This window comes from Lepisma saccharinum, chromosome 22, assembly GCF_977018435.1.
Source record: "Lepisma saccharinum chromosome 22, izLepSacc3.1, whole genome shotgun sequence".
NCBI classification, from domain to species: domain Eukaryota; kingdom Metazoa; phylum Arthropoda; class Insecta; order Zygentoma; family Lepismatidae; genus Lepisma; species Lepisma saccharinum.
This window is the reverse complement of record NC_139250.1, coordinates 31,203,967-31,226,267: the sequence shown is the minus strand read 5'-3', so window position 1 is coordinate 31,226,267 and position 22,301 is coordinate 31,203,967. Positions and strand designations below refer to the sequence as shown.

The window sequence follows — 22,301 nt, the reverse complement described above, 5'->3', positions numbered from 1 at the left end:
TCTGCTTTTCACAATACTAAATTAATTAGTTTGCATTATCCTTGTGGTATTATTTTAACACATTTTAATATAATTTACACTTTTTTTTTCAGGTCATAGTAATCCCATTCATAGTATACAAATTCCGGAATGGTATAAGATTTGTTACCAAAGTGTTCAAGGAAACAGGAGTTGCTGTTTTCAGCATGCCCCTTATTCTATTGGAACCTTTCATTGTAAGTATCGAATGGATGAATAAATGCACTGTGAATATAATTTTTCTAAGCGAGAATCTTATGATGAAAATATAGTACATCTGTTACAGTTTAATCTTAAATGAAATTGGTAGAATATGACTAAGTTCCAGATTCGCATTAGATTTTTATTATAAATAAAATAATTCTCTTGGAAGACTAAGGAAATAATACAACTATAAATTTACTTATTGGTTTGTTTATGAATGAATACAAAAAAAATGAAGTATTCTTTGCTTCCTTTTATGATGATCTTTGCTTCCTTTTATGATGATCTTTGCTTCCTTCATCTTCTTCCTTCAAAAATGAGGATATACAGAGTCCGTCAAAAAAATGTATACACTCTTTAACTGATGGTATCTGCTTATTGTTTTTAGAGTTGTATTGAATTATCTGTGGAACATGTAGTATGGTGTTTTCTCAACAGATGTCAGTACTCATATGGCTGTCTTGACTAACATGTGACATATGAAAGTGAATCAAAATGGCCACTGCATGCCTGACGTTTGAGGAACGGAAGCTAATTTTAAAGTAATGGTTCAAGTTTGAAAATCTCGCTGAAGTTCAACATGTGTGGGGGCGTGAGTTTGCAATGCAACCTCCAACATGCTTCACAATTAAACAGCTTTGTGATAAGTTTGAGACATACCATTTGTGATGTGCACAAGGGGAAATCAGGAAGACCTTGTACAGCTACAAGTCCTGCTTCTTCGGCTATGGTCTTAGAAAAGTTTGCAATGCCGCCTCAGAAGTCTGCTACACAATGTGTTCGTGAGACAGGGGTTAGCAGTGCAAATGTACGATGCATTCTGAAAGCTGCCAAGTGGAAAGTGTATGTAACCAAGATTAATGCATGCATTAAATGAGGATGATCCTGATTGCCACATGGAGTTCTGCAAATGGTTTCAGAGTATGGCAGGTGAGGATGAAGAGTTTGTGACGAAGATTGTGTGCTCTGATGAGGCCCAATTCAATCTAAACGGTACAGTGAATCGTCGTAATTGTGTTTACTGGGCACCAGAAAATCCTCATGTTCATGTTGACAAGGCAGTCAATCTCCCGGGGGTGACTGTCTGGTGTGGACAGTCATCCAGGGGTTTAATAGGACCCTTCTTCTTTGAAGGTGCAGTTACTGGCGCCAGGTATCTGGAAATGCTACGTACATCAATTTTGCCAGCTACACATGAACTTTACGAAAACAGTGAGTTCTTCTACCAACAAGACGGAGCACCAACACACTATCAGCGAGGCATGCAGGCTTTCCTAGATGAGAATCTGCCGGGACACTGGATAGGACAAAGAAGTGCATTTGAGTTCCCACAACGTTCACCAGATTTACCTTTGGGGGACCTTGAAGGATTATGTGTGTCACAGGAAACCACATACGCTGGAAGCCTTTCGTGAAGAAATTTCAGCAGCATGTGCAGAAATACACACGGACACGTTGACCAACATTGTTCAAGCAACCATTCACCATTGTGGTATGTGTCTGGCCACTAACGGCAGCCATTTTGAACACCTCAAGTAACTTAACATGAAGGTGCAGGACGAATGTATTAAACCTGTGAACAGGTGCAAAAAGCTTGTATTAAACCTCTGATATGTAATTTAGTTTAGTACTAACACAATAAAGAATTTGTGTTCCTTAAATTGTGTATACATTTTTTTGATGGACTCTGTACATGGCCCAAACACAAGAAATAAAGACAAACTTCACATAAAACACTTCCGCCTTAATTTATGTAAAAAACGACCCTTGAACTCATCCATTGATCTCTATAATATACTACCACAAGATGTGAGAGAAGAACCAAAATTGATCATATTCAAGTACAAGATAAAATCCATGCTTCTGAAGCATGTTTTTAATTCTATAGCCAAATATGTAGAAGTGACTCTTACATAAGACAAAATGTATATAACTCTATACAACATAGTATAATCATATATTCTTCTTGTAAATTTAAATATCAAAGGAACTCGGAACCCAGTAGTAGGCTGTAATGTTTTTTATCTTTTCATGTTATGCTCTTTTATGATTTTGCTATAATACCCAAGTAAGGCCCAATTTTAACAATTTTTGGTAATGAATTTTGTATTTGTATGTGTAATATCCATTAATGTAGTATCAGAGTGCGAAATCCTGGGGGGGGGATTTCCACCCCACCATCTTAGCCCACCAAAAATTTCCGGGGAGGAGAATTTTTGTTACAATGAACAATAGATAAGCAAATACTTTTAATTTCAAATATACTGTACTAAGAATAATATTGAAAACATACACAAATTAGTGTAGTTGAGAGTGAGTGTTCAATGCTTTTTCTCTCTCAAGAGATCGTTAACAAATCTACATCGATACGCACAATAAAAGTAAAACAAGAATGTAAAACAATAATTACTATGAAATCTAATTGATTTATATTAACATAAAGCAAAAACTTAATAAAAACTTACACAACTATTTCATAATTTATTAACATCTTTAACCAGTTAGTAAAGGAAGTAGTTACTTTATAATATCTGATATATATAAAAGTAACAAATTGATATATTTTTCTATAATTAATAATAATAATAATAATAATATATTTTTAATTTAGTAAGTTATTTTTACTTTTAATAACATTATAAATATGTATAGCTTATAATTTATATGTACATGTTTGAGGGGAGGGGTTTTGTAGATTAAAATATTTCTTCCCCCACCAGTCTTAAATTATTTCGCACCCTGTGTAGTATTGTATTGTAATGTATTGACATGTCCTATATTATCATGTACTGTTATCTGTACACATACGGTAGTCCTTGGATGCAAATTAAACTAACAAATTATTGTATAGTAGTTAGTGCATTGTGCTGCGAAATCAAAAAGCAAATTGCAAATAATTGTAAATCCTACATTCTGCCTCACAACTATAGTGGGACCATCAACAAAAGAACCTGCACCCAACCACATGTGCTATGCATCGTACTCACACATGGAGGAAAGGGACAGAGTGGAGCAAGCTTTCAGTGGCCCAAGCTTAATTAATGGAGGGGAAGATGCATAAGAGCTTCAGGCCGAAGGCTCTTTTGTTTGGGGTCCCTTCATAGTTTAATGTTAAATTCGATATTAAAACATGAAATTTTCATTCAGTTTTTTAAGTTTGTTTTCCATTTAAACACTTTCTTTTCTCTTTTTTATGTTTATTTTACGTAATAAGTTTAAAATACTATGATTTTCTTTTCCCTACTAATTTACAGTATTGTTTTCTTACACTTCTAGAATTTTAATAGAACATTCAGATTACTAGCAATGAAATGATTACAATGTATCTTTATTATAGATAAGAAAATTTTCATTGTTGACAAGAGTACTGTTTTCAGACAGCAATATACTGAACAAAATAAATGATATTAGTTGTACAATTATATTACTGAAAACATTAAGAGTACAGTTCAACAACTTAAAAGTAGAAGAACCAGTTGGACTACCAAAAACAGTAGAAAACATTAGCAGTACAGTTCATCTACTTATAACAGTAGAAACAGTTCGGCTACTAAAAACAGTAGAAGACAGTAACATTCAGTGGCGTCGCTAGGCCCTTTTGGAGGGGGCTTCAGCCCCCCCAATCCCTCGATAAGCCCCCCCAATTTTTAGCTATTATTACATACAGTATTTCGAGAAAACATATTTGAACAATTGTTAATGCAGGAACATACCTCTAGATACATATTCTGGGAAAGAATCGTTTTGTTGTGACATAGTTTTTTTTTTAAACCACGATCTTACATCTGACACGTCATGTCTTTAGCTGGCAACAGTGCAAACGATCGCCGTCATTTGTTCTATTTTCACAACGGTTGCTACGCGAGGAAACGGTAGTGGTGGGTTTTGTGTTACGGAGTTTGTGATATTGTGTGTTTGTTATCAAAGCTTTTTGTGACATTTACTGTTGTTCGTACAACAATGGAAAAATTTATTATTCGAAGTAAGCGCCTGAAATCGGAAATGGAAGAGTGCCATGAATTGTGTGTGGATTGTGTTATTGCTAATTTTGCAAGAAATTCGAACCGCAGAGTACAGCTGATACATAAAGACATAGTTCACCAGCATTAGAAAAACAGAACAAGAATATCCATCTGTTTTCATAAAAATTAATGCAGTAAATCTATGTTAGTTTTAATTCCTTGTGCTTGTTATATATTATTGTCTTATTAATCACTTTGCTATTTTCAAACATTAAAAATATTTACAATAGTAGTAAGTCATGTATCTAGTTGCAGCCCCCCCAAAGCAGATGGCCTAGCTACGCCACTGGTAACATTACAGTTCAGCTACTGAAAACAGTAGAAGACAGTAGCATTACAGGGTCTCCCCAATGGAGCAGTGGTTGCGTCGTCGCCTTGTAATCAAGGGGTCCCAGGTTCGATACCCGGTGGAGGCACAAGTGGTTCGGATTCCACTTTAAACTGTAGGTCCAGTCCCGATTAGCCTTACTGTGCATAAAGTGGACTTAAAACACCAAATCAATCAATCAATCAAGTAGCATTACAGTTCATCTACTGAAAACAGTAGATGTTTCAAAACACCCATTGATCTACTATTCTTTCCTCTTTTTTTAAGTTTATTGTATGTGATAAGTTTAAAATCCTATGATTTTCTTTTCTCTACTAATTTACAGTATTGTTTTCTTACACTTCTGTAGAACTTTAATAGAACATTCAGATTACTAGCAATGAAATGTATAATGTTATAATCAGAGGCGTCTTCTGAACACATGCAATGCATGCTGCACATGTGTGAATTGTGGGAAAAAGGACAGCTTGCTCTGCGACGACATTAATGAGCATTTCTACATTCTAATTTCTTCATATAGGAGAAGTATTTATTTTATACGAGAGTGCTCAACTACGCTTATATTACATTTCTTGGATCTGAAGTGAAAGAAAGTAATAATTATTTTCCACAATTGACGCATGCGTCACTTCAGATCCAAGAAATGTAATATAAGCTTAGTTGAGTGCTATCGTCTAAAATAAATACTGTTCCTATATGAAGAAATTAGAATGTAGAACTGCTCATTAATGTCGTCGCAGAGCAAGCTGTCCTTTTTCCCACAATTGCTGCATGTGCAGGATGCACCGCATGCGTTCAGGAGACGCCTATGGTTATAATGTATCTTTATTGCTAACACATTAAATAACAGATGTGTGTTTTTCTTTCAGACATTTATCTGGTTGATGCTTGTATTTAGTGTGTGGCTCTATATTACCTTATGGATTGAAAGTGCTGGGCTACTCAAACGTATTCATAATGAACCGGCTGTAGAAAAGGACAACATAATGAAGGTAAAAAGGAAACGCACATGACATATAAGACAAATAATTTGTAAACTTGTAGACACATTGATTATTATACTGGGTGCTTCAAAAAAATGTATACACACTTTAAAGCATGATAAAAAATTCGTATTCCCACCTGGGGGGATGAAATATGGTAGAAAGGTAGTGTGATGTTTGCTCAATAGATGGCATCAGGTGCCATTGCCACTACTCGGTCAGTGGTGAGTGATTCATATGGCGGAAGTACCGTTGAACTTTGAAGAGTGTAAGAATTTGTTAAAGTGGTACTGGAAATTTGAAAATGTATTTGAAGTTCACAGACAATGGAGACGTGAGTATGGTACTGATCCCCCTTCACGGTTAACAATTGCTCGTATACGTGAGAAATTCGAACTGCATGGAACAGTGTGTGATGTGCACAAAGGTCGATGTGTTACTGAAGCAGTGGTCCATACTCAGAGATGTAATGATGCTGCAGGCCATCAGTTTGAGCATTTATTGTAAATGTTTAGCCCAGAAAGTGCATTGAAATCTTCAAACTGACTTGCAATCTTACTTTCACGTAAATTCACATCTTTGTATAAAGACATTTTAACATTTTTTTCTTCTCCTGAAGTGTGTATACATTTTTTTGAATCACTCTGTAGTTAACACTTCATGATGTGTGGAAGAAATATGGTTGCTCTGTGTGGAGGTAGTCCCACACCATCGTTGTGTGGGCTCTGACTGCAGGATGCATGCAGTTCTAGTCTACTGGGGGGAAGAACCGGCCCCTGTGGCAGAGTGGTTAGCACATCGTGCCACGAATACACTGGTCCCGAGTTCGAATCCTGACCTGGGCATGGATATTTGTGAGTGTCCATTCATCAATTTCATCATATCATCACTCATTCCCATCTTCGCAAATTATCCAAAAGTGGCACAAAAAGTGAAGTAAAAAAGCGAATCAAATCAAGAATCATATCCTGGGGGGAAGTGTAGCAAACTTTTCCTGAAATTTTGGCTTGTGTATGGAACTTGTGGCCACCCACCATCCTGAAGAAGTTGGGGAGATATGAATGAGTAGCGTTGCCCAGTCATAGAAAACATAAATCAAGAACTGGGGGTTCGTTGTCCTAGCCACAATAACTGGCTGGATGATCTTCCACCTCTGGTAGGAGTGAGGCCAGCAGTCAGTACGTAGGCACTGGCCGTCACCATGGGTTATTCATTATTATGTGTGGAGGTATTTTTTATTTCTGTGCTGCTTGGCTGAAGCTAGTTGATATCTTGAATTGAAAGTAACATGATAACAGTTACCATACAGCTTGTTACATACAATGATCATTGAACCTTTATGTACGATACACATTGGAGCATAGGTGTACATTGGGAGGCAAGGGGAACTTGCCCCCTACCCCTTACGTTCAAATTTATTAAATTTTACAAGTAAGGTATATTGGTTAACCTCCAGAGACCTGAGGTTTATGCCTGCCCCCTCTCAAAGTCCCACCCCAAGTTATGCTGCTGCAGTGGAAAGTCACCTCATTGTGATAGGCAACATGCATACCTTGTATTGAAGCTCCTTCTAACAAAGGCATGACCGTCACGTATTGAGGCAATATCATTCGCAGTGATGTGCACTGAGGAGTAGCTAGTCTAGCAGAGATAGATCAATCAATCTCAAATCTTTAATTATTTTCAAATCACAATATTTATTGTTTTGTTAAAGCCACAGTTCATATGCAACACTATTTTTCACGTGCTTCTCGTCCCTCATTGCGTTCACCGGCCTAACTCGCTCTTTCTCCGCCTCAGAGTTCCAGGTAGAAACGGGTTTTAGAAGGGAAAGGAAAGATTTCTGCCTGTACTTCCCTTGCCCCCTCGCCCCCTGCTTCAATGGTTGAAAGCCCGTGCTTTCCCCGGCCGGTTCAAATCCGGAAACTTTTCAAATCCGGAAACTTTTCTAACGATGGAAGCGGCCCCGGTGCCCACCCAGCGTCGAATAACATGGGTACCTGGGGGAAACCCTAGGGGGTAAAGACGGTCAGGGCCGTGGTGCTGATCACATCACCCCCACTTACGACCGGATCAAGAAAGTGTGGGGCGTTACCCCACACTCTCTATACGCCTTCATGGTGTGGTGCTATGCACAGGGGAACACTTTACTTTTTTTTTTCAGGTCCTCCAGTCTATCTCCTATAGGACAGATAGGGGATTGGATTCCCTTCGCTTCCTTTGTAAATCCTCTAAAGAACTAAGGGGAAATTTTTCTGCAGTACTTCTGTTCTCTGTATTTACACTACTTTTTACACGTCGTACAATATGTATGTATAATATGGGATGTACTTTTATTATTTATGCAATTGGAACGTCTTATGTGCAGACAAAAATGTTATGCTTTTTTTAAAATATGGAATATATAATGATTAAATAACAAATAATTGCTCATGCCCTCTCTTGCTCACGTTTTAGTAGTGTTTTATTTAAATATACTAATCTCTTGGCCTCCAATAAAAAAATGGATAAGCTAAACAATCATAAATATGGATGTACTTATTTGGGCAAGAGAACGCGTGTTCTAATTCTTGTTGTTGGTTTGGTTTATTTTACTTCGCTTTTCTGCCACATTTGGTTATTGCGAAAATGATGATGATATGATGAAACTGATGAACGGACCTCACAAAGAACAATTCAGGCCGGAATTCGTGACCAGCGTGCATTCTTGTTCTTATGTGTTGTACTCTGCCTGCAGTGAATAATGAAAAAATTAGAAATGAAAAATGTATCCTAGAACTCAAAAAGCCAAATTAATATAATTGAAGAATGTAGAAAAAAGGTTTGTTTAAAGGTGTGTTTTGTTACCCATCGCTTTTTCTAGCTGTATAGCTTTAATCGGAATAAGTAGCTAAGAGCTTGGAAAGTCGAGAGGGACAATCATAAACAGAGAATTCTAGGCTCCTGATTTCACAGTGCCCTGCAGATGCACTGGGAAGAAATTATTTGTATTTTCTTCTCTCTTCCTAATTTCTGCCATGACAATGAACGTTGATTAAATTAAACGGGTGAAAAGTGGTTGCAAAGAAACACTCATGAAAAGGCCAGGGCTCGAGCCCGGATCCTTCAGTAACGAGATCGTGAGATGGGGAAATTAGGGAAATCAAGCAATGCAAAATTTTTGAAAAACATTAATCATATAAAGATGGTATTTCAAAAATTCAATTGAAAATTACTACTCAGAAAAAAAAGCAGTTTGCTTTACCGATACCCATGTATTGGAATGGTTTACGCCTTCCTCTCATGTTTGCTGTTGGCCTACCTCCGTGGGGGAGTGCAAGTGGGATCTGTGCCCGATGGAGATATATAGTGGTTCAGATCCCACATTAAACTATAGGTCTAGTCCCGATTAGCCTTTCTGTGTATAAAATGGACTTAAAACGTTAAATCAACCATCAAATCAACCACCCGGGGGGGAGTGGTTACCACAGCTTGCTACGACACCAGGAGTTTCGGGTTCGAACCCCTACCTGAACCTGGGTGTTCTTTGTGTTTGTCCCTTCATTAATTTTGTCGTGTCATCTTTGCGATTAACCAAATGTATCAAAGAAGCGAATCAAATTCAATCATTCATTGATTGATTGTTTGATTTGGTTTATTTTACTTCGCTTTCCGCAATATTTGGCTAATCGCGAAGACGATATGATAAAATTGATGAAGGGACACACAAAGATCACCCATTGCCAAGCCGAGATTCAAACCCGGCATCTCTGGCTCAACAGTCAATCAAATCGTTTTTGATTTTCGAAATTGGGTGGAAGTTATGTGTACAATTTTTTGTAGTCATTCCTAACTTTGCAATTTTTCCTGTATTTGACGTTGTTCTTTTAGGAATACTGGGCCCTAAAAAAAGGGGGGGATTATGACCCGTTGGGCACGCCACTCATTGCTACCCCAAGTGTCGACGTCACCGCACGTCACTGATCATTCGTCTCTCTCTCCCATAATGTTTCTTTCTCTGCTTGTGCTGCCATTGGTCATCAAATGAAGAGGAGCTGTGTAATGTGATTAAATTACGTAATGTTAAGAATAATAGGATACACTGAGAAACTAAACTTAAACATGAACAATTTGATAATTCTAGTGTGCAGTTCAGCTAAGAACACTTTGTGCCCACACCAACTATTCATATTTTTCAGAAACAATCAGAGATAGAAAGATAAAAATTTGATACATGGTCATATAATATATTAACCTGTGTCCATATTTTATTGTTCATTGTATGTCAATTCAAGTATACTGCTTTTATTTACATTGACTTTTCACATAAGTTAAAATAGCAGGGAATGTTGCTGACTCCTGGCTGAACACATTAAGTGTTTCCATCTCAACACAAACATTTCCAGGTTCAAGCTCCAGCTTGATTCATCACTTTCGTCTAATTATCACTCATCCAGATTGTTGCAATTAGCAAAGAGTGAAGCAACAATGAATAACAAAAATACAAATTCAAGATAGGGGATGTTAATAGAAACATTAGGGCCAAATAGAAAATCTTGATTCTCTAGTCAGTCTATTCAAGGGTCAAAGACTGACATCAAAGTCACTTTCAGAACCAGAGAAACTTCAAGAACTGTGCTCAGTTTAAAGTATTTGCATTTTTTTTATTATATAGCATCGCTTTTCTGCCACTTTTGGCTATCACAGTGATGATATCAGGATGAGTGGTGACTAGAGGCACATATTAAAAAAAGCAAAATTTCGGAATAAAAACAGAGTCAATTTCGAGTTCAAAAGTGGTAAATAAAATGAAATTTAGCTGTTATAGCGGTGAAAAAGTGGTATATAAAATGACATTTTGGTTTTAAAAATGTGAATATAATCCCAAATTTGATTTTAAAACTGCACTATTACACAAAATAAACATATCCCTTCTAATAGCACATTAAATCATTACCAGAATATTAAGTTTATTTCTGTATAAAGGGATCCAATTTTGCTTCTCAAATATTTACAGCAGAATTAGTCAATTTTCCATGAATTTTATAACTCACAGGATACTTCAGACTTTAGAAAGTTTCGCGTCAGTATATAAATGGTAAATTTTGTGTTTAGGAGTCTATTTTGCATTTTTCAGTTCATTTCGCATCATTTCGTGACAAAACAGGGTAGGAAAATGCACCTCACATCTTTCATAAACATGAAAAATTAACATTACAATGTGTTATTTCACATTTCGTGTTTTCGTCAAAAACGAAATATGCATGCCCCTAGTGATGACATGATGAAATTGATGAAGAGAAACTTACAATGAACACCTATGCCCAGACTGGGGCTGAAACCTGGGAACTTCAGTAGTGGTGAGATCAAAAGTCTACCATTGAGTTGCAGTCAGTTTAAAGTACAGTATTTACTCATGTATAATGTGCACTTTTTTCCAAAATGTTTGCTTCCTGAAACTGTGGTGTGCATTATACAGAGAATAATTCAAACAGCCAACATGCATGTTTTCACTATGTCACTGCGCATAACACATATACTATATCAACAGGCACAAATACAAATTACCAGATTGAATTTCTTTAGTAATAATAATTTTAAATAAAAACACTACAAGTGAAATGGCCATTTCACATGATTTTTCACTTTGTACTGCTATGTTTTGCAACACCACTGTTTGCATGCACTGTTCTGGCAGAATTCGAGCATGTACCTCCATTACATGGGATTTATATCAGCAGTATTTGTCAGGCGAAAAATAATAAAAAATAACTTCCTGACCACTGTAAATCCATAACATATTTTTGATCTCTCTTTCTTCTACTACAGAATAAACAAGGTGGTTACATAAGTGAAAGCGTTGGGATGCTAAACATAGTGGAGGGAGATATTACATTACATACGAGATATAAGCGTTTGTTATTTTTTTTCCCTTCAAAAACCAAGGCGTGAATTATACACACGTAAATAATGCAATATTGTGTCATGTGCTGGAAAAAGTATCCACCTTCTGGTCAGACACTGTATGCAGTAGAACCACAAGAGCACCATAAAATACACTGAAACATGATATTTCATGAATATCATATTGACAGCAATAGATGAAGTGAAAGTTGAAAAGGATAAGAAACAGTGATATCAAGTTAACAGAAGACTAATTCACACAAGAATATATATGATATGATATGATTTATTTCATTCCATTGACCATTGCTCAGTGGTTGTTTTCCACACATGGTATGGAACATGTCAGTACATTAGATTACAGTTAATAATTATTTTCAAATAGGTACAAGTATAAACGCATGTGAAGATATTATACATAACATTTAAAAACAATGATTACATTATAATTGCTTTGATTAAGGATTCTTGGAGTTCTCCTTGATCTTGCGCGTGTTAGTTACATTAATTTACATACACATAATAGATAAAATAAATACATACAAATACTACATGTCCTAGGAGTTCATTTAAGATGTGACAATTTGCAATTTATTGTCAGGTACTCTTTAACAGAATAAAACATGCATGCTGATTGGCCCAGTGCAGCTTAGTTACATACTGTATGTCAATTTATGCTCTGTCATATTGATATGTCCAGAAAGTAGAGGGCAATTTCATTTTTTCAATACATAAAAATGTTATCCATCAAATAATTGGACTGAAGTCCATTTGACACATTCTGTAATGATTCTTTTTCTTACAGGCTGCTCGCTGGATTAACTTATTTGGGTTATTCTGGTTCACTCAATTTTGTCTTGGTTGCCAACACATGATAATTGCTGGATCAATCTGCAAATGGTATTTCACCAGGTAATACAATACTGTACATCAGTGTTCAAACTTAGTGTTTGCAGGATGCAAAAGCAATTAAAAATCTTTGGTTTTACTCCTATGTAAATTTTTCAAGTTGCCACATTTTGGCAATGGGACGTTTGATGCATTTGATGAATTCATCCATTCCCAAAGTACGGTGCGTGTAACCGGAAAGAAAGGTTACATCCCGTATAGGCCGACAGGTGATGTTTTAGTGCGTACGTTGGCAACACTGGCTTTGACCTTCATCATTCTGCTTTCGTCTCACTGCCCTTCGTCATTGTTACCTGGAGTCTAGTTCAAGTAACACGTACTGACAATGGCTGCGCTGGTTCAGAATCCCACCAAATATGAAGTGTGCTCTGTCATACATTTTCTCCATGCAAAAGGTGAGTGTCCATCAGATATCTGCAAAGCAATTGTTCCCGTGTATGAACATGTAACGAAGTGGTGCCATGAATTTGCTGCAGGCAGGACCAATGTTCATGACTAACACAAGAGCGGTAGGCCGTCTGTGATCACCGATGAACTTTTGCATCACATTGAGGAAACAATTCGTGCAAAGCGGCATCTCACAGTAAGACAATTGCATGAAATCATTCCCGGAAGTGTCCAAGATAACGCTTCATGAAGCTGTGACTCTAACATTAGGGTACAGGAAATTGTGTATGTGGTGGGTACCCAAAATGCTAACGGACGAACACAAAATGAAATGGGTGGGCTTCGCACTCGACTTCCTCACATGCTATCACAAGCAGATGAGTTCCTCACCACATTGTGATGGGTGATGAAATGTGGGTTTATCACCATATGCCTGAATCCAAGCAAAAATCACTGCAATGGTGCCTTAAGCAGTTCCCAAAAGCCAAGAAATTCAAGATTGCAATTTCAGCAAAGAAAATCATGGCTTCTGTGTTCTGGGACAGACAAGGTATTCTTCTGATTGACTTCATGCCTCCTGGCACCACATTAATGCTGCTGCATATTGCCAAACCTTGCAACGCCTTCATCAGACCATTCAGAACAAACACAGGGGAATGTTGACAACAGATGTCTGCCTGCTTCATGACAACGCTCGGGCTCACACAGCGAATGTCACCAAGGTTCTTCTCAAAGGATTCAAGTGGGAAGTTTTGGGCTATCTACCATACAGCCTGGACCTTGCACCCAGCGACTTCCACTTGTTTCTTCAACTTAAGAAACATCTTGCAAGTCAATACTTCCAGGACGATGAAGAGATGAAGAACAAAGTTGAAATGTGATTTCAGCAGCAGGCGGCAGAATTCTATGACTATGGAATACAGAAACTAGTACCTAGACTTAACAAGTGTTTGGACAATGCTGGAAATTATGTGGAAAAATGCTCATGTATCACTAAATAATCTGTAGTGGACATGTTGTCAAATACATTTTTTTTTGAATGAATACTAGCCGTTGTAACCTTTCTTTCCGGACATGCCTTGTAGTTTGCTAATTTTTATTGGATGCATTTGTTATTTTTCCTGCAATTGTTAGTATATCCTGCACTTTTTTGAAACTTTAGTGTTACAAATATGTAACAAAGTATGGTAAAATATGTAAAATAGCTCAAATATCTAACATCAAAAAAGTATAATGTTTGTTGTAAATGCCCATTCATGTTAACAAATTCTACTTGTTAAACACTGAATGAACACAATTAAGTAGTGATTAAAATATTGTATACAGGGTGATTCAAAAAGAATATACATATTTTAAAAAAATAGTAGTAATACAACTCTGAAAGTTTTGACACTTACTTACGAATATCTAAAGATGTTCAATATGTCCTTCACCAGCAGCACAAACAACATCACAGCGGTACTCAAATTTATTCCAAACTTGGGCAAGCATGTCCATCGTCACTGATGCTACAGCAGTAGTGATCCGATTTTTCAGCTCTTCCAGGTCATTTGGTACTGGTGGTACATAAATGATTTCCTTAATGTACTCCCAACAAGAAAAAGTCACAGGGAAACAAATCCAGTGACCGTGGAGACCACCTGAAAAATGCTAAGTCTTTAGCTGCTTGATGACCACTCCAACGGTTAGGAAGAGTTTCATTAAGAAAATCTTGCACTTGATGATGCCAGTGAAGGGGTGTCCCATCTTGTTGAAAAATGAAGTTTTCAAAACCTTCATTCAGCCTTGGAAAAAGTCAGTTTTGTAACATAGCAAGGCAGTTCTCACCATTAACTGTGTTTTCATAAAATAAATAAGAGCTGTATACAGATGAACGGGATATTGCACAAAACACATTGATTTTTTGGCGAATCTCTTTCATGTTCAACGTAAGAATGTGGGTTTTTCAGGCCCCAAATTTGAACGTTCTGTTCAGAGGTGCCCACAGGGGGGTTTTATGGTGCAGGTTGCGCCATCGAGATTTTTTGGGGAGGATTTTTCCCCTTCAAATAATATAAAATTCAACATTTATATCTTGTCCAAAATATATCTAAAAATTTTACACCTTAAATACACCATATTTAATCCATTAGATGAAGAAATGAAAGTGTTTAGGGCATTATTGAGGGGGGATATGAACTCGTACATATTAGGCCTTAATTGACACGTGGGTTCTAAGGGGGATTCTGAATTAAACTGTGGGGGGGACAGTATCCAACTCTAGGTCTTAGATTATGGCGAGTACTTTAGTTAGAGGGGGATTGAGCATTAAATTGAAGGGGTATCCAATTCTTGTTTAATACTATTGTCTTAGACTGTTGCGGAAACCTGGTGTGGAGACTGAGAATTAACTTTTTGGAGGAGGCAATATCCACTCTTCAATATTAACAGTAATTGGCATGAGTATGAAATTTAAAGGGGGAGATAGAAAGCTCTTGATAAAGTGTTAAATCTTAGATTGTCAAGGGATTTCTGTAGTGGAGAGAGAGTTTGAACATTACATTTTGGAGACTGTATTTAGCGATAAGACATCCATACATTTTCGACCCTGAATGTGCCAAAAGAAAAGCTGGAAAAGGAAGAGACTAAATATCTCGGGATCTTAAGAAAGTATTAACACACCATTAAATTAATATTCTTCAAACCTGCAAAGAAATGAATGTAAAAATTTTCTTGCTCGCAATAATTTGTTGCTACGATGTGTGCTTGGTACTTTAATGAGATGAATATGAAGTTTTTATACTAAAGCTGCATTACAAGACAAGTGATATTCTCGATTGAATGATTTGGTGTTTTAAGTCCACTTTATGCACTGTAAGGCTAATCAGGACTGAACCTACAGTTTAAAGTGGGATCCACGCAATATTCTCGATTATGATGAACGATTTTAGGGGTGGTCTTGAGTGATGGCACCCCTGTTTAGGGAGGAATGGCAGATCAATTATAATGTTCAGTGAAGCTAAGGAAAAAGTTACCTTCGGTAGACACGCTGTCGTAATTAAATATTTTGTGGGAATTAGGATATGGTTTAAGGGCACGAATGATATGATTTGGGGGTACGCATGACATGATTTTGGGGGGATGCGCCATTGGCCTTGGGGGGGGGGGGATGGGCACCCCTGGTTCTGTTTATTTACCTTGCCACTAAGGTGGAAAGTTGATTCGTCGCTGAACACAATTCGTCCCGTGAAACTGTCATCCTCTTCAACAGCATCCAGTATCTGGCCAGCAAATTCCACTCTTTTTCCTTTGTCATCATGCTTCAGAGCCTGTACAAATTGTAACTTGTATGGCTTCATAACCAACTGACGTCTCAAAACTCGCCAAACTGTTGTCTAAGGCAGTTTTAACTCCCATCTTGCACAACAAGTTGATTTTGAAGGGCTGCGTTGGAAAGCAGCTTGGATTCTCATGACATTTTCTTCAGACACATGCGGCCTCCCAGGGCTCTTTCATTTACATAAACAGCCCGTGTCTATGAACTATCTATACCATCTGCGAATGTTCCATTCATTAGGAGGACCCATTTGGTACTTCACACGGAAACGTCTTTGCACTGCAATCACCAAGTCATACTTAGCAAACTCGAGGACACGAAATGCCTTCTGCTGCTGAGTCGCCATTTTCACTCTGACTGAAGTAGTGAGATCCTGAAGACAAACAGTGCTGCACGAGCGATCTAGTGGCAATTGATTGAAACTAGACAACGTTATCTTCTGCCAGGATGCATGGTGCTGTTCAGTGATCAGTAGTTTCAACAGCATACTGGTTTGAAATACGTATATTCTTTTTAAATCATAGTGTACTTAACAAATATCCACATTTATTTTTTTAAAATTTTTGTTGACCATATGTTGGCATTGTATTGATCATTTTTATAAATATCTAAAGAGGGAAATTTTAGACAGTTTCTGTGACAATACACTTGACTAACTGCCAGGAGTTTGTAATAAAATGCAAACACTATTTATTTTATATATTATAATTTTTACTCAAAACCAAAGTGAAAAATACTGTGTGTGTCTTCCATACATTGATATTTTCCTTTTATAATTTTGCAACTAACTTTTTTTTACTTCTGCAACCAAGTTTAATGCATTAAGAGTCAAATTACACTTAACTGCCATGCAACTGCAGTTCCCAACATTGATATACATTTCGCTCATTGGCCACATTGTAAAGTTTTAAACTTTCTAGAACCAAGGAATAAAAACAAATGTGTGAAGGTATGACTTAATCTAGGACAGGTAATATTTTCTTAGCAAGCACAAACATCCAAATATATGGGCATTTATAAAGTTGAAAATATCTCACATTTTGCAGAATCTGATTTTTATTATTAAATTTGAATGTATGTATGTTCTCATATGATATCTTCTCAGTTTTGTATGTCTCTTAGCAATGCTTGAAGTTGGGAGCTTGGGGTTGGACATGGGGCATGCTATCCCTCAGTTAAGAAAATTTGCTGAAGGCATCCTCACCAGCTAGGATAATTTGTATCTATTGCATTCCCTCAGCTAAGAATTTGTACTTTGTAGTACTTCTATAGTACAAAAGAAAATATAAAGCTGCATTATGCAAAATGCATAAAAACTAGAGGCATTTTTTGTACAAGTCTAACCAATTAACATACTAATTTGTATTCATTTTGCTCTAAGTAGGAGAGAAAATCTCCATGCTCCAAATGAAATTGAAATATATTATTAAGAAACAAGCAGTAAGGTTTCAATCTATAAGCATATTCAATAAATGGCAATGATTTAACCATACCCTACCCAGCACACATGAGATATTCTAAATGAACGACATTTTCCTGAAAATTACGCATCACAATTTACATCTACATTCTCAATTTAAATCAGCCTCTAAAACCAGAAAACCATGCATGCTTCCGTAACCCTTGAACTCAACCTGGTCACCTAGTAACCACTTCCTACTCCCTTCCCCAAGTAATTACCAAAGGTAATTAAAAACATATCTTCCTTATACTAAGCAGAACTTTTACATTCAATCCCAAGTAACCACAACTGTTGGACCAACATCAGTTTTTACGTGGGAAAGGTTGGCTTTACGTTATTGGCAAATTGACGTGGGCCTTACGTTGGACCATCAGTGGTTGCCAACATTTACCCAACCATGGAAAAGTGAGTCAATATCAGTTTTAAAAACAACTTTTTAATGCTAAGACAACTTTCAGGAATATGCTGTAAATTCTAGAATGTAAAATAAGTGACACGTTACAGTGTTTCTTTTTGAATATTTCAGTCACAGCACATACTGGACATATAATATATGTTTAATGAAAGTAGAAGTTATTTTTAACTTGCAGTCACTCACCAGTCCTTTGTCAGCTGCTATGGACTAAAGATGTGTTGTCAATGTTCTTCTTAAAGGTTCGCATAACCACTTTTTGTACATGCAAAATAATCTAACACAGTTATTTTTAGTGGTTTTTATTGATTTTATCTGCGACGTTTCGTTCTGGTTTCCCAGAACTTTCTCAAGCTACACTAAGATATACATACAAAAACACAACCTCACATGGCTAGTCACTCTACACTTCTAAGGAAAGAATGTTTGTCCTTATTGATGTTTTGGTAAAAGATGTTTTGGTAATCATTGATTGTTTGTCTCTTTAGCTGTAGTAGAACAAGAACATTCTTACAGGTATTATTGTGAAGGTGGTTAAAAAATGTTATGTGCAGACTAAATTCCATGAAGGTGGAAAACTAAGGAAACTCTAGAATGTTTTTGTGCTACCACTTGAAGGTATGGTGCCTTGAAAACAATGACACTATGTGACTGAGAAAGTGCTGTGTATTTTTTTAATTTTCATAAATAAATTGTACTATTGTTTGCATTTGGCCTCACAATAAATTATGTATATATCAGAAAACAAACCTATCCATTCTTTAGTTTTCAGTACATTGGCCCAATGTAAAACCATACATTGGCCCAATGTAAAAACCATACAATGGGCAAATGTTGTAAACATGGCCAAAATTTCCATTGCCCAACGGTATGTTTTTACACTGGGCCAACTGTGGGCCAACCATTTTCAGTACAGTTGGCCCAAAGTTGGGTCAACCACTTTTGGTTACTTGAGATTGTACATTTTCTTTTTTCTTTTTACTTTAGAAACAAGAGAGAGTGTGGAATGTGCACTCCAATCTTGGACAGTTTCCATCGCTGCATCCGTTATCACTTGGGATCAGTGGCCTTGGGGTCACTTCTAATTGCAATTATGCAGATCATACGAGAGATAGTGAAGGAGCTGAGACAGAAGCTGCAGAAGACAGGGGCAGCACAAGTGCTTGCTGTGCTTCTGGACTGCTGCTTCTCCATGCTGGAGGGAATTCAAAAGTATCTCACGAGGAATGCCTACATAATTGTCGGTAAGATTTTTATTATCAATGCAGTAAACATTCCAAAATTGTTAACTAAGCACATGAAGCTGATACTGACATGCTCAGGAAACCAATTAATTTTCCACTTTTTAAAATGTTCCCTTTTAGGCATTAGAGTGGAAAAGTTGTTCCGGCAGGCCAAAAGCAGTTGCATAAAGAACTATCTATACTAGAGCATATGAAATTGCTAGTAAGTCATTTCAGATATTGCTTCTGAACATTGGTCCATTTTGTATAGAGTATTTTGTAGGCTGAACCAATGCCAATAAATTGATATTACCAATACCAGCGATCAGTATCAGAAAGAAAATCAAGCCACTCATACTGGCCAATAATTTTTCAAAGTTGTTAAGTGTTCTGCATAAAAAATGTCACACAACACTCTTGCAAAATCTAATTCTTCTGTAATTTATGAAAAGTGCTTAATTTTGGGGGGAAAATTTTGTGGCAAAGCTGAATTTCAGAATTCAGCGATTTTAATATCCCAATTATATATTTTGTAATTGTTTTAATATTTTTCAATGGAATAGCCATATTTTAATATTTATAATCCTTCTGAAGACAACTTTTAATTGTTACAATGGTCAAGAATAGGTATTGGTAGGAGTCTGTAAGTGTATCAACATCTTAATGGTTATTGGTTCAATGTGGTATCAACTCGGTCTTAGTATTTTGCTTACAGAACTGTATTTCCAAACTCTAAGGAGCATTTCCGCAAAACAAAATTCCTACCCTCTTGTGAGCAGATAAAACTGATATCACTTTGAACCAATACCTATGCTGACTCTCTTTATCCCCAATGCCAACTTTTGAACATGGTAACATGGGTGTGAGTGTAATTAATATGCTACAAAGCCAGAGGTCCAAGGCTTGAACTCCTGTTAAGGGCAATTAAAATGTTATTCAGCAACACAAAGAATTTAAAGAGTGGAATTTTTGGGCAATCACAACAAAATGTTCATTCTGAACCAGGAACAACATTGGAAAGTAAATGACCACAAGTTAAAGAGGAGCTGTGATTCCAAGAATAAAACCTGTTTCACACAATTTAAATGAATTCCAAATGTTTGAAAAGTCTATTTTGATTGTTCCAAGAAAGAGTTTGTTGGTCATCGTCTTTTTACCATAATTTTGCAAAGCTTTGAATAATTATTTGAAAACAAGTTGCAGATTTTGGTTTCTGAAATTGTATTAATCCTGCATGCCAGAACTTTCTAGGGTTTTGAATCCTAACTCCCCCTTCCCTCTAACTATGGCCATGTAAATATCAGTTCAGAGGTTGTTTTTGTACTATGTTGACCATGACTGGAAAATGAAACAACTTATAGGGTGGAACAAAACAGATATGAAAGTGGAAGGAACTGTCCTGACTTTCATTAAGAAAAAGCTTCTCTTGTTGTGCTCTGCTATACTTTGCAGTACTAGTTTGACTCAACTTAACTTAAACATTTTGCAATATTATCTGATGGCTATAAAGTGGAACCATGTTTCTTAAGCTTTCCGGGTCTATGATGAATTAAAATGCAAGAAAATGTAAGATTGGAAAAAATTTCTAAACATACTATTTTATTGCGATCACTCATGTTGAATATATAAAGCAGAAGTGTAAATTTGGCACTCCACTGTAATACTGACAAGCAGGGGTGCCTACAGGAGGGATTCATGACAGGCCTGCATCATGGTAATTTTCGGTGGGACAAAATTTTATATTTTAGCTACCAATTCTATATACTTTCACACAAAAAAAGGGGAGGGCCATTTCGTTTGATTGACTTGACTTGCTTCTTCTTTCTTTAGTCTTTTAATTTCAACAGCGATGAAAGGTTTCAAATGTCACGAGCCTTTTGATTGTTGGCATCTCGGCCAGTGGTAAATGATGTCTGGTGTTTTATTTGTGGTAGTTCCGAGATGACTCGTAACTTCAGACATGTGAACTTCAGGTTTAGTTTTGGATGATTTTAGGCATAATTTGTTTCACTTCTCTGTGTTCCTGTGCTACGACTGACTGGATAATTGTAAAATACTGTCAGTTTTCATTGTCTAAAGCTTAAATATTTTGAAAATTTAATTTAAACAGAAAATTATATCAGATTATTGACATTCAAACAAAAATCAATTACTGCATTTTTTTGTCCAAACTATAGTTGTGTGTGTGTGGGGGGGGGGGGTATGATGAACAATTCTTTTGGGGGGAACGACTTAGGGGGATGTGTCCAAGGCCTTGGGGGGATGAGCACCCTTGCTGACAAATCATGATATTTTTGTTTTGAATACACTGTCTCATGTAAATCTAAGTGCAGAGTTCTATTTGAATAATTATTTTTGAAAATTATTTGCACTAGTTCTAAAAGTGTAACATTTTTCTTTCAAACTAGCTATGTATGGAAATCACTTCTTTGCATCTGGTAGGCAAGCTTTCAATCTGTTGACAAACAGCATATATAAAGTGGCAGCAATCAACACCCTGGGAGATTTTGTTCTCATACTGGCCAAGGCAATCATTGTGATTGTCACTGTAATGATTGGCATACTAATAATGCAGGTACTGTTATTCATAGCAAGTAAAATGTAATATAATGTTTAGGGCTAGGGCTATTAACAAAATATGCAAAATATATGACCTTAAATTTAACAAAATATGCAAAATATATGACCTTAAATTTAACAAAATATGCAAAATATATGACCTTAAATTTAACAAAATATGCAAAATATATGACCTTAAATTTAACAAAATATGCACTATAATTTGAAAAATATGCCCTTGCAACTGAACTGTTTCAAGCACCAATATTTAACATATGCCAAGATATTTTCACATATGCATTTGTTCACTTTATAAGCGCTGATGCAATGTACAATGAATACTTTCTGTAAATTTTCAAATAAAAATGATTACTCATTGTCAGCCAGCAAAAGCCTTTTTCTACTTCAGCTGACACAAGAGGAGCATATTTAAAGTAAATACATGTCATTCGGCTTAAGGCTCAACTGGATCTTTGGCAGCTGAAAGGGCAATTTTTTTAAAAATTTTCCTCTCTATTCGAAAAACCTCTTTGATATTTCAAAATATGAAAAATTACATTCACTTAGAATTACTTCTAGAGCATTGACATGAATT

At 36.4% G+C, this 22,301-nt stretch overlaps 1 protein-coding gene across 2 annotated transcripts in view; it reads left to right on the top strand.

Annotated features, from left to right (window-relative positions):
- Positions 1-22,301, top strand: part of LOC146005037 (choline transporter-like protein 1) — a 136,627-nt gene that overhangs the window by 104,581 nt on the left and 9,745 nt on the right. For both annotated transcript variants that reach the window (XM_083144178.1, XM_083144177.1), the window contains exons 10-14: positions 93-215; positions 5,442-5,564; positions 12,244-12,350; positions 18,912-19,168; positions 21,556-21,722. In XM_083144178.1, the coding sequence (XP_083000304.1) occupies positions 93-215; positions 5,442-5,564; positions 12,244-12,350; positions 18,912-19,168; positions 21,556-21,722 (777 nt within the window). The remainder of the gene's footprint in view (positions 1-92; positions 216-5,441; positions 5,565-12,243; positions 12,351-18,911; positions 19,169-21,555; positions 21,723-22,301) is intronic.